The sequence below is a fragment of the Sus scrofa genome, chromosome 1, assembly GCF_000003025.6.
Source record: "Sus scrofa isolate TJ Tabasco breed Duroc chromosome 1, Sscrofa11.1, whole genome shotgun sequence".
Lineage (NCBI taxonomy): Eukaryota > Metazoa > Chordata > Mammalia > Artiodactyla > Suidae > Sus > Sus scrofa.
Genome location: NC_010443.5, coordinates 112,548,089 through 112,563,728, shown reverse-complemented (window position 1 = coordinate 112,563,728; position 15,640 = coordinate 112,548,089). Strand labels below are relative to the sequence as shown.

Here is a 15,640-nt window from a genome sequence, read left to right as displayed (position 1 = left end):
TTAAATTTATTTTATTTTATTTTTTTGTCTTTTTGTCTTTCTAGGGCTGCACCCACAGCATATGGAGGTTCAAAGGCTAGGGGTCCAGTCAGAGCTATAGCCACTGACCTATGCCACAGCCACAGCAGTGCCAGATCAGAGCCTCATCTGCGACCCACACCACAGCTCATGGCAACACCAGATCCTTAACCCACTGAGTAAGGCCAGGGTTTGAACCTGCAACCTCATGGTTCCTAGTCGGATTCATTTCCGATGCACCACAACGGGAACTCCATTGTGTCCTTTCTTTAGATTCCACATGTAAGTGATAGCATATGATGCTGGTGTCTCATTGTCTGACTGACTTCACTTAGCATGATTATTTCTAGGTCCATCTATGTTGCTACAAATGCAAATTCTTTCTTTTCAATGGCTGAGTAATATTCCATTGTGTGTATGTACCACATCTTCATTATCGTCTCCTCTGTTGACGGACATTTAGGTTGTTTCCATGTCTTGGCTATTGTATGTATTTGCATGCTGTATTATTACTAATGGCAGTGAGCACTTTGAAGAAAATGTACACAGTTGCCGTAGGCTGAATAATGGCTCCCTCAAATATCACCACATCTTAACTGCTGTGAATATGTTACAGTGTATTATATGGCAGACAGGTACTTCACAGATGTGACTAAGTTAAGAATCTTAAGATGGGTAAGCCCTAGCATCCCTTAAGAGCAAGGCAGGAGGGTCCAAGGCAAGAGAGAAGGTTCTGTGACAGTGGAAGTGTGACGTGCTTTGAAGATGGGGGAGGGAGCCACAAGTCCTGGAAGTTAGGTGGCCACTAGAAACTGAAAAAGGCAGGGAAACAATTCTCACCTCAGCCTCCAGAAGGGACCACCTCTGCTCACACCCTGACTTTAGTCCAGTGAAACTGATTTGGGACTTCTGACCTTCAGAACTAAAAGAGGATACATGTTTTGTGTTCAGCCACCACGTGTGTTGTGATTCGTCTCAGCAGTCATGGGAAACTAATACAGTGGTGCTGGAAGAGTGGTTAACAGAGGCCTGGTTGTGGGGCTCAGAGTGAGCGCTGAGAATGAATGGCATTCACTAGGGAAACAGGTGATGGAATAGCCTGTCATCGGAGGGATGTGATATGCAGGAAGCCGTAAGGGGCAGGGGGTCTGGAACAGAGCGTGTGGGTGGAAATGACTGGAAAGGAGGCAGGCCAGCGTGCAGGGCCCTGTGGACCATGTTCAGGACTTTTTGTTTCTTTCTTTAGAGCACTAAAGAGCCGTTGGAGGATTTTAAGCAGATGGAGTGATATGGTCAGATTCAAATGTTATTTTTAAAATGGCCTTGATTGCAATTGGATGATGGAACTCAAGGGGTTGACGTGGAGATGGGACATCAGTTGGGGGCATTGTTGCAGGTGTATAGGTGAGAACTGTCTGCACTAGGGCTGTGCTGGGCTGTCCAGTTAGGACACTAGAAGGTGTTACACTTTCCCGTTGTGTTTTAGTGTCGCTTTGAACTGTACCTGCCCCCAATAAAACTCATCTGCTGCTCTTCTACTCAGTCACAAAACCATACACTTTTCCCTCTCATGAATCTTCACGAGCTTGGCATTTTCCTGCCAAAGCAGAGCCAGTGGTGACTATATAGGTATATGTGTATGTTCCTGTGTGTATGTGTGTGTGTGTGTATTTGACTTAATATATTTTTTAAAGATGACCTCAAGAGTTCCCTTATGGCACAGTGGGTTAAGGATCTGGTATTATCCCTGCTGTGGCTTGGGTTGCTGCTGTGATGGGGTTTGATCCCTGGCCTGGGAATTTCTGCGTGCCGTGGGCATGGCCAAAAACAAAAAAAAAAAGATGACTTCAGTATGGAACTTTGTTAGAGGCTTGTGCAAATTTTAAATTAATCCTTGTCCTGGTTCTCATATGTCTCCATGCTTAATGCCATTTCAGGGTTGTTGTTGGCTTAATAGGAATTCTCTTATGAAAAGCATGTTTCCTTTCCTCTAATTATCTATATTTATATAATATTGAGTTATGTCACCCTTTCTAATAGATCCTACATGCTTGCCAAGTACAGAAAGACCTCTCCAATCCTCTTCCTTGCATCACGTATTTTTTTTTTTTTTTTTGGAAATTATGTCCTTTGGAGATAGTACTAGTCAGCAGACATGACCATCTCTGTTTTTTTTTCCTACAATTTAAAGTCTAGACGTCTAGACACGATGACTTTTCACAAAGGAAGGGGGACAAAGCCTGGGGCCTTTGTGAGGTAGACGGGCAGATTAGAGACTGAAAAGGTAAAACTGTGGTTGGATGGAAGGCAGCTGTGTTTACCACTATACTACCAATGCAAGTGGGTAAATGGGAGGAAAAAACCCATTTCCTTGAGAGATTATAAGGAAACTTACCTGTCGAAATCTTGATTGTGGGGGGAGGGGTAAAAGATATTCCTTGAAAATTCAGGACCACGATACAACTATTACATGGATTTAGACTTAGAATTCACATTACCCAAGCACCTTGAAGAAGACCACAAAAGATAATTTATCTTAGAATGCTCTTGATTTGGTAGTGGCTTGAGATGCCATGTGGAAGCAAATGCAGATAATTCAGTCTTCAAGTCTTCTCACAAACTGATGAAATTCTAAGGAACACAAAGGTACAATTGGAAATTATAGAACAACAGAGTTCCTGTCGTGGCGCAATGGAAACGCATCTGACTAGGAACTATGAGGTTGCGGGTTCAATCCCTGGCCTTGCTCAGTGGTTTAAAGATCTGGCGTTACTGTGAGCTGTGGTGTGGGTTGAAGATGTGGCTCGGATCTGGTGTTGCTGTGGCTCTGTTGTAGGTTGGCTGCCACAGCTCCGATTGGACCCCTAGCCTGGGAACCTCCATATGCCGTGGGTGCAGCTCTAAAAAGATAAAAAGACAAAAAAAAAAAAGAAAAAGAAATTATAGAACAACATGAGGAAGAAAGCCACAAGAGTAATAGAGAAGAAACAATAAGCAGGATCAGACTTAGAAATACTGCATATGTAGGAATTACTGGATAAAATCAGTATATGTATGTGTATATGTGTATGTATATATATGTGTGAGTACACACACACACACACATTTTGAAAGTATGAGTGGGGAATAAGAACTTATCAGGAGTTCCTGTTGTGGCTCAGTGATTAACGAACCCGACTAGTAACCATGAAGTTGTGGGTCCAATCTCTGGCCTCGTTCAGGGGGTTAAGGATCTGGCATTGCTGCAAGCTGTGGCATAGGTCACAGATGCATCTTGGATCTGTCACTGCTGTGGCTGTGGTGTAGGCCAGCAGCTGCAGCTCTGATTCAGCTCCTAGTCTGGGAACTGCCATATGCAACCCTAAAACAAAAAAAAAAGACCAGTCAGAATTGACAAACAACCAAATAAAGCTTCTAGAAAATATAGTAATCAAAAATAACATGTAACTTCTTGCCTCAACTGACCAGGGAGCCTGAGCAATGACCCAGGCAGCCTCAGCCTATAGCCCGACCTGGCAGTGGAGCCCAGCCTATGACCCCACTTGATTGTTGAGCAGAGCTTTTGGCCTTGCCCAAGTGAGGACCCCAACCAATAATCCCTCCTAAAAGCAGGACATACCCTATGACCCTACCTTACTAGGGAGCCCATATAGCAGCTCCACCCAACCACAGAGCACAGCCTCCAGTTCCACCTGACTGTAGTGTACAGCTGGTAGGCATGCCTGACCAAGAATCCTGGCCCGTGACCTTAGTCAACAGTAGAGCACAACCAGCAGCCTGCCCAGTAGTGGAGCCTGAGGCCTCATCACATTGTGAAGCCCAGCCTGCAGCCCCACCCAATCATGGAGTCCAACTAGCAACACTACCCTGCCAGGGAATACTGCCACCCCATCTGACCAGAAGTAATTTCAGAGCCCAGTTAGTGGCTTCACTTGACTTCAACCCATCCAGCAGCCCTGCCTACCCTGGGAGTCCTGCTTGAATGTGGGGCTCAGCCAGAAATCCCCCTCTACCCATATCTCAGAGCATGGGCAGCAGCCCTGCCCAACTAGAGCCCTGACAGACATAGATAGAAACTTCCATCCAATAGCAGCAGGACAGTCTCAGGATAGATCATACGTTATGCCACAAAACAAGTCTCAACAAATTCAAGAAGACTGAAATCATATTAACTACAAAATGGTATGAAACTAAAAATTGATAACAAGAGTAAATTTGGAAATTTTATTAATGTGTGGAAATTAAACAGCCTACTTCTGAATAACCAGTGGATTCAAGGTTGAAAGGGAAATTTTTAAAATCTTGAAACAAAGAAAATGGAAATACAACATACCAAAATGTATAGGATGCCACAAAAGCAGTTCTATGAGGAAAGTTTCCAGCAACAAACACTTACACTAAGAAAAAAGAAGACCTCAGAGTTACTGTTGTGGCACAGCGTAAATGAATCCAACTAGGAACCGTGAGGTTGCAGGTTCAATCCCTGGCCTTGCTCAGTGGGTTAAGGATCTGGCATTGCTGTGAGCTGTGGTGTAAGACAGCAGCTGTAGCACCAATTTGACCCCCAGCCTGGATCCTCCATATGCCCTAAAAAGCAAAATAAATAAATAAATACAAATAAATAAATAATAAAAAAGTTGCAATTCTCACTTAAAATTTAAAAAAAAGAAATAAAAAACAAGACCTTGAATAAACAACCTAACTTTATACTTAAAGGAATTAGCAAAAAAGAAGAAAATAAACCCAAATATAGCAGAAGGAAGGAAATAATAAAGGTTAGACCAGAAATAAATGAAATAGAGAATAGGAAGCAATAGAAAAACAATGGGGAAAAATCAGCAAAACTAACTGATAAGCCAAATAGACAGAACTTTATCTAGATTAACCAGGACAAAAAGAAAGAAGACTTAAATTATAAATGAAAGAGAAGACATTACAGTTGACACCAGAGAAATAGAGGATCATAAGAGATTACTATGAACAGTCATATGCCAACAAATTGGATAACTTAGATGAAATGGCTAAATTCCTGGAAATGATCTAAGTAAAATTTAATTATAAAAAAATAGAAAATCTGAACAAACCAATAATGAGTAAGGAGGTTGCATCAGTAATCAAAAACTTCTTAACAAAGAAAACCTCAGGACCAGACGGTTTCACAAGTGAATTCTGGTAAATATTTAAAGAATTGCTGGAGTTCCCTTCCTGGCTCAGCAGTTAGCGAACCCAACCAGGATCAGTGAGGATTTGGGTTCAATCCCTGATATCGCTCAGTGGGTTAAGGATCTAGCATTGCTGTGAGTTGTAGCATAGGTCAAAGACACGGCTTGGATCCAGCATTGCTGTGGCTGTGGCATAGGCCGGCAGCTGTAGCCCTGATTTATTAACCCCTAGCCTGGGAACTTCCATATGCTGCAGATGCAGCCGTAAAAAAAGAAAAATAAATAAATAAACAAATAAAGTAGAATCGCTAGTCATTCTAAAATTCTTCCAAAAAGTTGAAGAGAAGCAAACACTACCAGACTCTTTTTACAAGGCCAGAATTACCCTATACCAAAGCCAGATATAGACACTACAAGAAAAGAAAATTACTGGCAAATATCTGTGATGAACCTAGATGCAAAAAGCTTAACAAAATGCTAGCAAACCAAAGTCAACAGTATATTAAAAGGATCATACACCATGATCAAATGGGATTTATCCCTGGGATGCAAGGATGGTTGAATGTACACAAATTAGTCAATGTAATACATACACCACATTAACAGAATGAAGGATGAAGATCATATCATCTCAATAAATGCAGAAAAATCATTTGACAAAATTTGGGGTCATAATAAAGGCTCTTAACAATTTGGGCACAGAAGGGATATATCTCAACATAATAAAGGCCATAGATGACAAGCCCACCACTGATATTATACTCTGTGCTGAGATCCTAAAGGCCTCTCTTCTAAAATCAGAAACAAAACAAGGATGCCCATTCTCACCATTTCTATTCAGCATAGTACTGCAAGTCCTGGCTGGAACAGATAGGCAAGAAGAAGATATAAAAGGCTTCCACATCAGAAAAAAAGAAGTAAAATTATCCCTGTTTGCAGATGATATGATCTTATGTAGAGAAAATGTTAAAGACTCCACCAAAAACCCATTAGAATAAATGACTTCAGTAGAGCCAGTCAATCTTCCTGGTCAAGTGGGGATGCAGGCTGACCCCCATGGTGGGGCAGGGCTGCTGGCTTAGCTTCCTGCTCAGGTAAGGTGGAGAAGCTTTGCTTTTTGATGATAATGACCAGGAAGTTTCCTTATTACTTCTGCATATGTCCCATTGCCTGACTTAGTCATATGGCCACACCTAGTTGCCAGGAAGGCCGGGGGGTGTAGTCTGGGCATATAGCCATGGATCCAGTTCACATTTGAGGGTTTCTTGATAGGGAAGAAGAGGAGAACAGATATATAGTAGAGAATTAGGGGTTTCTTTTTATTATCAAGTCACATGTATTCTTTTGTACTCTTATTATTTTCATAATAAGAATAATTGGAGTTTTATTTTAAGGTATTTGGAAAGGGAGAGGACTATGGCAATGGTAGTTGGAGGGGGTTACTTTTCTTTTTTATTTAAATTAAGAAATATCTGTATGTATGGGGCAAGAGTGATTTGGAGAACATTAGAGAGAAAGGGAGCCAGGCTCCTGTATCCTTTGAGTCAAGAGCATCTTCTGAACTGCAAAGATGAGCACCTGGCATGGCTCTGTGTCACTGTGTGACACCTCAGTGCCCACACTGTCAGCTCTGCATGGGTGCAAAGTATTATCAGGTACTTTTCTGAGTTTTCCTCCTCCCCTCCCAATTTAGTGCTAAGTGCAATTCTAAGAAAAAGGTGTAATTCTGAGTGAGCTGAATTTAATGCTGACATATTTATGAGCAATCTGTTAGAGACTGAGGTTGTTTGATGTCTTTTTAAAATTGTTTTCCATCTAACTTGCTAACTTTCTTATTTTAGATTTAAAGGTACAGTTGAAGAGCTCAGTAACCAGATTTTATCTGCACGGAGTTGGTTGCAACAGGAACAAGAACGGATAGAAAAAGAACTTTTGCAGAAAATTGATCAGCTTTCCTTGGTTGTTAAGGAAAACAGCGTAGGTGTTGATGTTCAGCATTAACATAGTAAAGTTATTGGGTGGGACCTGCTATGGTTGAATAATACCTAGGAGCTTATCATTGATTTATTTAGCACTGCATCAAGCTGTTCAGTTGGTTTTTTGCCTTAGAATCTCTTTCCATGGCTCACATTGATGCTTTTTTTATTTGTTATATAGAGACAGAGCGCTTTGATTTGTTTTGGTTAACAAAGGCTAAGGTTGAAAATTTCAATACTTTCAGCTAAGATGAGCCCAAATCAAAACCTTAATGAATTGTCCAGCTGCCTTTCTAAATAAAACTAACAGTTACACTCTTCACCTTTGTTTGAATTTTATGATCTGGTAAAAACAGTGTTGGCTAGATTTCTCCCTTCAGGCCCCTCCATCACACTCTAAAGCCAGTATGAGGTGTCACAGTGCAAAATATAAACAAAGTCCACTGTTTTCTTTTCCATGTTCCTTCTTCTTTTGCCTCACACTCCTGCAGAACTAAGATTTGCAGAACTGCTCAAAAACCGTATCAAGAGAGCCTTGCATATAAAGTATTCAGTATCAGTACTGAGCAAGCAAATGTTTTTTGGTTTCGTTATCTAGCCTGACTATCTCCCTCTCTCTTCTCTTGCAAGGCTTCCTCCCCTTGGGCTTTGATGGAGCATAAGTGACTGGTGCGATTGCATCTCTGGCTCTGCTCTCTCTTGATGCTGAGCTGTTGAAGTGCAGACTGTGTACTGAATACATCAAGAGAGTTTTGTTTATGCTGTAGCCCACTTACAGCTTGGTGTTTGTAGCCTGCAGACCCACATTCCCATAAAAACCAAGCATGATGGAGAGGAAATGAAGAAAAATATCCTATTTCAAATATTTCTTTATGTGTCTCCATATTTTATCATCCCTACCAAGTGATTTACTTAGATTCATGATAATACATTTGTGGACTTCTGGGTGTTTGGATCACTATTTTTACATGAAGATTAGTTTAATAACCAACAATCAACTCCAGAATATTGAAGTTTAATGAGATAGAAGCAGAAGTTCCCTTATGGTGCAATGGGATCTGGCGTTGCCATAACTGTAGCACAGGTTGCAACTGCACAGGTTCAGTCCCTGACCTAGGAACTTCCACATGCTGCAAGTGTGGCAAAAAAAAGATAGAAGCTTATTTATCTTTCACGTAAAATAAGTCTGGGTATAGGGATTCCAGGACTAATGTGGTAGCTTGTCAGTCTTTACTGACCCATGATTTTTCTGGCTTAACCCTCTGCTAGTCCTAGAAAGAGTCACCCTTATGCTCACTGTTCAAGATGGCTGCCAGAGCTCCAGCTATTACATCCGAATCCTAGAAACAGAAGGAAGAAAGAAGAGGCGAGGATGTGCTTTAGCTGTTTTTTTTTTTTTTTTTTTTTTTTTAACTTTTCCTGGAAGCTGCCACATATGATTGTACTTACATCTTATTAGCCAGAACTCAATTCTATGACCACACCAAACTCAGGAGACAGTAGAAAAATTAGTCTTTATTCTGGGTGACCTTATACCCGGGTGCCTGAAAATCGGGGGTCTGTTATAGAAGAAAGGAAGAATGGATATTGGGATGAGCAACAAGCAACCTTTGCAATTCTGTTCCCTGCAGATTGTTGTTAAATGATATTGTGACTGATGCGAATGCAATGCAGACTCTTTGGAGTAATCGAGTGCCCTTCTTATCATGGATCTCAGGGAGCCAGTGAGAGGGACATGGAGAAGAAGCTCAGCCAGATGTCAGCCAGACTGGACAAAATAGAAGAAAGTCAAAAGAAGACTCTGGAGGTCCAGAGGACAAGGCAAGAAGAGGAGAAGGTACATGGGCGCATCAGTAAGCTGGAGCTGCAGATGAACGAGGACCTGAAGGAAATGAAAGCGGAAGTTGATGCAGGTAGGCCAGAAAGAAAACAATTTCCATAGATCATTTTCTATTTGGTCTAAAAGCCAGTTAATTATTATTCCCTTACAACTATTTATGGACTTGGCTAATGAAATACCCTTAAGGAGTTCCTGTCGTGGTGCAGCATAAATGAATCCAACTAGGAACCATGAGGTTGTGGGTTCGATCCCTGGCCTCGCTTGGTGGGTTAAGAATCTGGTGTAGCCATGACCTGTGGTGTAGGTCACAGATGCAGCTCGGATCTGGCATTGCTATGGCTGTAGCATAGGCCGGCAGCTGTAGCTCAGATTGGACCCCTAGCCTGGGAATCTCCATGTGCTGCGGGTGCAGTCCCCGTCAAAAAAAAAAAAAAAAAAAACAAAAAACCCTAGGTGACTTTCTAAGTAGCTTGCTATATTTTTTTATGAGGTGCATTTTAATTTTTTATTTAAATATAGTTGCTTTATAATGTTCCTTCAATTTCTGTTGTACAGTAAAGTGACCCACTCACACAGAGTTCCCTGTGCTTTCCAGTAAAACCTCAGCTGTGCTGTATTGAATTAAAAGGTTCCTTCACTTCCAAGGGCTTGAAGATAGATATACCTCAAGAGACAGACAAACAACACTAAAATCACTTAGCTTGCAAATGATGTACGTTTTCTTTAGTGCCATCCTCAGATTCTTTTCTGATGATAGCCAAAGATACTATGTCTCAGAAATAAGCATATATTTTGGAGGAAACTTTAAGGCTGATATTATACTGCAGTATGTCAGCATAGCAGTGAGGGATCTTCCTCTGCTCAGCAGTCCACAGGGCCCTTTCCTTCTCACTTGTTTGGAAGACATTGCCAGAGCTGCTTTCCACTTCTGAAGTGCTGCCAGATAAAGTGGGGTTTAGATTTACAGCCTGAGCTCAGGAATTCAGAACTGGGACCAATAACTGGAAGATACCTGAAGACAGATTTTTACCTCATTGTGAAGCAGAAGCTCCCACAGATAACCATCCTAGAAGGACACTGGTGTGTAGAGAGAACTCTTTATTGAAAGTATTCAAGTGGAGGCTGGTTGATCGTGGTCAGGAAAGAGGAGACAGTCTGATAGTGTGGGAATGGAGACTAAATTATCCCCAGCTCCTTCCAGTTCCACGGTTCTGTGAATTTGCTTCATGGAATTGTTCTATTTCTTGTACATGGAAATAAAAAGTAGTTAGCTATCCCGAGAATAATTCTTTTGTTAACTCCCAAAAGTTCATTATTTTATTTAAGGAGAAGCTTCTATTAGTTAGCTTATTTATTTATTAATGCTTGCTATTATTATTATTTTTTGTCTTTTTAGGGCCACACCTGAGGCATATGGAAGTTCCCAGGCCAGGGGTCCAATTGGAGCTGCAGCCACCGGCCTAGGCCACAGCCATAGCAACTTGGGATCCAAGTTACATCTATAACCTACACCATAGCTCACAGCAACACGGGATCCTTAATCCACTGAGTGAGACCAGGGATTGAACCCACATTCTCATGGATACTAGTCGGGTTCTTTACCCCTGAACCACGACAGAAACTCCCTGCTATTAGCTTATGAATTGAGAACTTGTAAAGATAAAAATGAATTTTCTTTCTTGGTCTTTTGGGCTATTAGGATATGAAGTTTGAATATTTCATTAGTGGTTAACTTGGCATCATTTTCTGAGTGGATTTATTATCAGCTCTACAACATGTCACTAAGGTTGTGAATAGTGCCTAATAGAAATGCATATGAGCCGTTTTAAAATTAAAAATATTTCCTTTTTCATATTACAAAAACACATTTATTAATGGAGAATCATAAAGCGCAAAATATAAGGAAAAAAACTTCTATTACCCAGAAGTCTTTTTCAAATGTATATTATCTTTCAAATGCAAGCTCATGCAATACATGCTGATTTGTAACCTACTCTTTTATTTAGTATTATGTTGTACTTTTCCATTCAGTAAGAACATTATTTTTATTTAAAAAAAATTTTTTTTTTTTGCTTTTTTTAGGGCTGTATCCATGCCATATGGAAGTTCCTAGGCTAGGGACCAAATTAGAGCTGCAGCTGCCAGCCTACACCACAGCAACAGCAACGCAGGATCCGAGCCATGTCTACAACCTACATTGCAGCTCATGGCAATGCAGGATCCTTAACCCACTGAGTGAGGCCAGGGAAACCCGCATCGGATTCATTTCCACTGCACCACAATGGGAACTCCCAAGTACATTGTTTCTAATAAGTAATTTTCCAGAGTATAGTTGATTTACAATATTGTGTTAGTTTCAGGTGTATAGCAGAGTGATTCAGCTTCATATTTTTTTTCAGATTTTTTCCATTATAGGCTATTATAAGATATTGAATATAGTTCCCTGTACTATACAGGAAATTTTTGTTGCTTATATATTTTATGTATAGTAGTTTGTATCTATTAATTCCATACTCCTAATGTATCCCTCCCTCACCTCTTTCCTTTTTTCTAACCATAAGTTTGTTTTTTGTCTGTGAGACTGTTTCTGTTTTATATATAGGTTCATTTGTATTATTTCTTAGATTCCACATGTCAGTGATATTATACAATATTTATCTTTCTCTGACTTACACCACTTAGTATGGTAATCTCTAAATCCACCTATGTTACTGCAAATGGCAGTATTTCATTCTTCTTTATAACTGAGTAATATTCTATTACACACACACACACCCCATATCTTCTTTATCCATTCATCTGTCCATAGACCTTTGTCTTGGCTATTGTAAGTAGTGCTACTATGAACATTGGGGTGCATGGGTCTTTTCAAACTAGATTTTTTTGCCTTTTCTGGATATTTGCCCAGAAGTGGGATTGCAGGGTCATATGGCAAACTATTTTTAATTTTTTAAGGAACCTCCATTCTGTTCTCTATAGTGGCTGCACCAATGTATATTCCCACCAACCGTGTAGGAGGGTTCCCTGTTCTCCACACCATCTCCAGCATTTATTTGTAGACTTTTTGTCTTTTTTTTTTTTTTTTTTTTTTTTGTTGTTGTTATTGTTGCTATTTCTTGGGCCGCTCCCGCGGCATATGGAGGTTCCCAGGCTAGGGGTTGAATCGGAGCTGTAGCCACCGGCCTACGCCAGAGCCACAGCAACGCTGGATCCGAGCCGCGTCTGCAACCTACACCACAGCTCACGGCAACGCCGGATCGTTAACCCACTGAGCAACGGCAGGGACTGAACCTGCAATCTCATGGTTCCTAGTCGGATTCGTTAACCACTGCGCCATGACGGGAACTCCTATTTGTAGACTTTTTGATGATGGCATTCTGATTGGTGTGAGGTGATACCTCATTGTAGTTTTCATTTGCGTTTTTCTAATAATTAGCAATGTGAAACATCTTTTCATGTGCCTATTGGCCATCTGTCTTCTTTGGAAAACCATCTATTTAGATCTTCTGCTCATTTTTTTAATTGGCTTTTTTTTTTTTGGATAATGAGCTGTTTACATATTTTGGAAATTAATCTTATCAGGGGGGTTGTGATGTTGGTTTCTCCCGGTGTTGGAAAAGTTAGCTTTGATCTCTTGGTTAAAGTGGCATCTGTCAGATTTCTCCATTGTAATATTTCCCTTTCCCCTTTATATCTGTGAGGAGTTACTATGAAATTATGTAGCTATCTTGTTTCCTATCAAACCTTTTCTCTAGTAGTTTTAGCATCTATGGATAATTTCTGCTCAAGTCAACTATGACTATGCACTATAGGATTTGATAGAGCATTATTATTTTAACATTAACTCTTGTGAAATTTCCCTCTTCTTAAAGGGTTTACAGCCATCTATGAAAGCATAGGATCCCTCAGGCAAGTTCTTGAAGCTAAGATGAAGCTGGACAAGGACCAGCTACAGAAGCAAATCCAACAGATGCAAAAGCCAGAAGCTCCCATGTGAAGACTTGGGACAAGGACCTCAAGGGGGTTTTACCAGTGGGGCTCAGAACTGGATACCTCTGTAGTCAGACTGCTGCTGCGTTCAGGATTGTTCTCTTCATGGCGTGCATGTGCCAAGAAATGTGTTTTCATGGGTCTAAATGTTTACCTTGAGTCTTGAAAACACTCTCTTTAAAAGTATTAAATACAAATTTTTTACCACTTTTTTCCACTTCTCTAAATTCAATGGAATATTCTCTCCACCCTGGATTATTATTATTTTTTGTCTTTTTATAGCCGCACCTGTGGCATATGGCAGTTCCCGGGCTAGGAGTCAAATCCAAGCTGCAGCTACCGGCCCACCGCACAGCCACAAAAATGCTGGATCCGAGCCACATCTGTGACCTATGCCACAGCTTGCGGCAATATGGGATCCTTAACCCACTGAGCGAGGCCAAGGCTCGAACCCACATCCTCATGGACACAAGGTTGGGTTCTTAACCTGCTGAGCCACAACGGGAACTCCATCCACACTGGGTTTTGAAAGGCTTTTATCCCCTTCATTTTATGAATGAAAAGACTTAATTTTCCTTCAGTGCTTGATGCTCTAGCCAAGACTTTACTCTTTTGGGAAATGTCACAGTGATCTTTTAAATTTTTTAAATTAAGAAACTAATGAATTGTCACAGGACTGTGTTGCTCCTCACCCTAAATTAAGAGAATGCCCTGATAGATTAGAATTCAACTTTGAGTTCATATTTGGATTGTATTATTATTGTCCGTGCATTTCATTTATTGCTTATCTTCTTGTAAATCTGTCTTTTGTAGGGGGAGGGGATTTAACAGTTGGAAAGAAAAAAACCCTATCATTTATGCACTTAAAATAGTTTAAAAATTGATAACTGCCATATAGATTATAAATTAAAATGGACAGTTGATGATTATCTAGATAATGCAAGGCACAATATCTACACTGACCACCTAATTACACTAGATTTTAATACTGAAAACTTTTTGCAATTATCCACAGCCATATATTCAGTAATGGATGGTGGTTAATAGCCTGTTTATTGCATAATGAATTGTTCATTCATCATAATGGGATGTCAGAATTTTTCAGGCATTCTGATCTACTCTCTAAATTTTTCCAAAATTGGCACAAAGTGCTAAGATTTATATACACTTATTGTAACTTGTATTCTTGTGCCTTGGTTTTATCACCTCAATGCACTGTACCCTATAAAAGTTTTGCAAAACTAAACAAAATAGAAGGCATGATAATACATCAGAATTACGATGTAAAAATGGGATCCTATGTATTTTTTAAATGTTTTAAACTTTTTATCACTGTTAAGATGTTAATCATTCAGTATCATTAATGGAATAGAAATTCATACTTTTGTATGGCCAGAAAATCAAATTGATATTGCATTTATAACAATGTCAAGAAATGTTCATTTTGCAACTTCATAGATGGCAGCTGTTTTATTTTCAATTGCCACATTTGATTAGTCATTGCAAATTGGCACCAGTGCTATTTGTTGACCTATGTATGTAAAAACTAATAGTGAGACACATGCCGTTCTGAATTGTGAGGATGCCCAGGAAAAAGAAAGCAGGAATTCTTTGAAAATTAAAGAAAAAAAAATTTTTTTTTTTGTCTGCCAAGGACTCAGGAAAATTAAAGCATTTTCTATTTTAGGATAAATCATAAATGAAATCTCTTAACTGGCTATTACTGTTTACCCATATAGATTATGCTGCTAAAGTGCTCAAGAGTTTACCCTCAGTGGCTTGACAACATTTTTTTTTTAATTTGGACGTGAGAAGTCATATAAGGAAAATGTCATCCAACACGTATTTCCTTATTTTGTCACAGATCTTTGCCTCTCCACATAGGAAGACGGTGTTCACTTAACAATGAAAGAACAAAAAGGTTAATGCTCTTTTGCAATCAGAAAGTGAGCTTCTTTTTGGGACAGAGTAAACGTGTTTAGTACAGTTCTCCCAGTTTAGGCACAAGCCACAGCACCCAGTGCCACGGCCCCTCCAGTGTCCCTGTCCTCTGGGGTGTCTGAGGAGGAAGAGTCAGCACATATCCCACCTGGGAAGAGGGGGGCAGAGGACAGCAGCTGGTCTCAGGTCAAGGGGTGATGTGAGCCGGTGATGCTTGGCTGTCAGCTGAATCGCTCTGGTGCTTCTGATGCTGCCACCCCCACATCAGGAGCGCCGGCGGGGGTTCACCACCCTGGCTGCAAGTTGGAATCACCTGGGAAGTTCTAAAAGCTACCGATGCCCAGGCTGCCCCCCAAACCAACTAGGTCAGAGTCTCTGGGAAGGGATCAGGTGGCAGCATGTGTGAGAGGGCCCTGGGTCACTCATGGGTTGTGAGCCCCCAAGCTACCGTGTACTCTTATCACCAAAGTTTAAAGGAGAATCAGCTTCCCTGTAACTTTCCCTTACCAGAAATTTGCAATAAAAAGAATAAAACTTCCAAATCAATGTGCCGTATGATTTTTAAACTTAAAAGTCTTTTAGTGTAAGGCAAAAATTTAATTCCTCTTCCTTTTCTGGGGAAAACTTTTGGTGCTCAGTCCTGGCAGACCTGCTGGGAAACAGAAAGTCCAGGGGAACTGCTCCATCCTGGGGTCTCTGAATCAAGGGGATGC

At 40.5% G+C, this 15,640-nt stretch overlaps 1 protein-coding gene across 5 annotated transcripts in view; it reads left to right on the top strand.

Annotated features, from left to right (window-relative positions):
• Window positions 1–15,469, top strand: part of FAM81A (family with sequence similarity 81 member A) — a 129,416-nt gene extending 113,947 nt beyond the window's left edge. For all 5 annotated transcript variants that reach the window (XM_005659549.3, XM_001928540.5, XM_021073534.1 and 2 more), the window contains 3 exons: window positions 7,022–7,157; window positions 8,874–9,069; window positions 12,869–15,469. In XM_005659549.3, coding sequence (XP_005659606.1) covers window positions 7,022–7,157; window positions 8,874–9,069; window positions 12,869–12,993 — 457 coding nt within the window. In that variant the 3' untranslated portion in view covers window positions 12,994–15,469. The remainder of the gene's footprint in view (window positions 1–7,021; window positions 7,158–8,873; window positions 9,070–12,868) is intronic.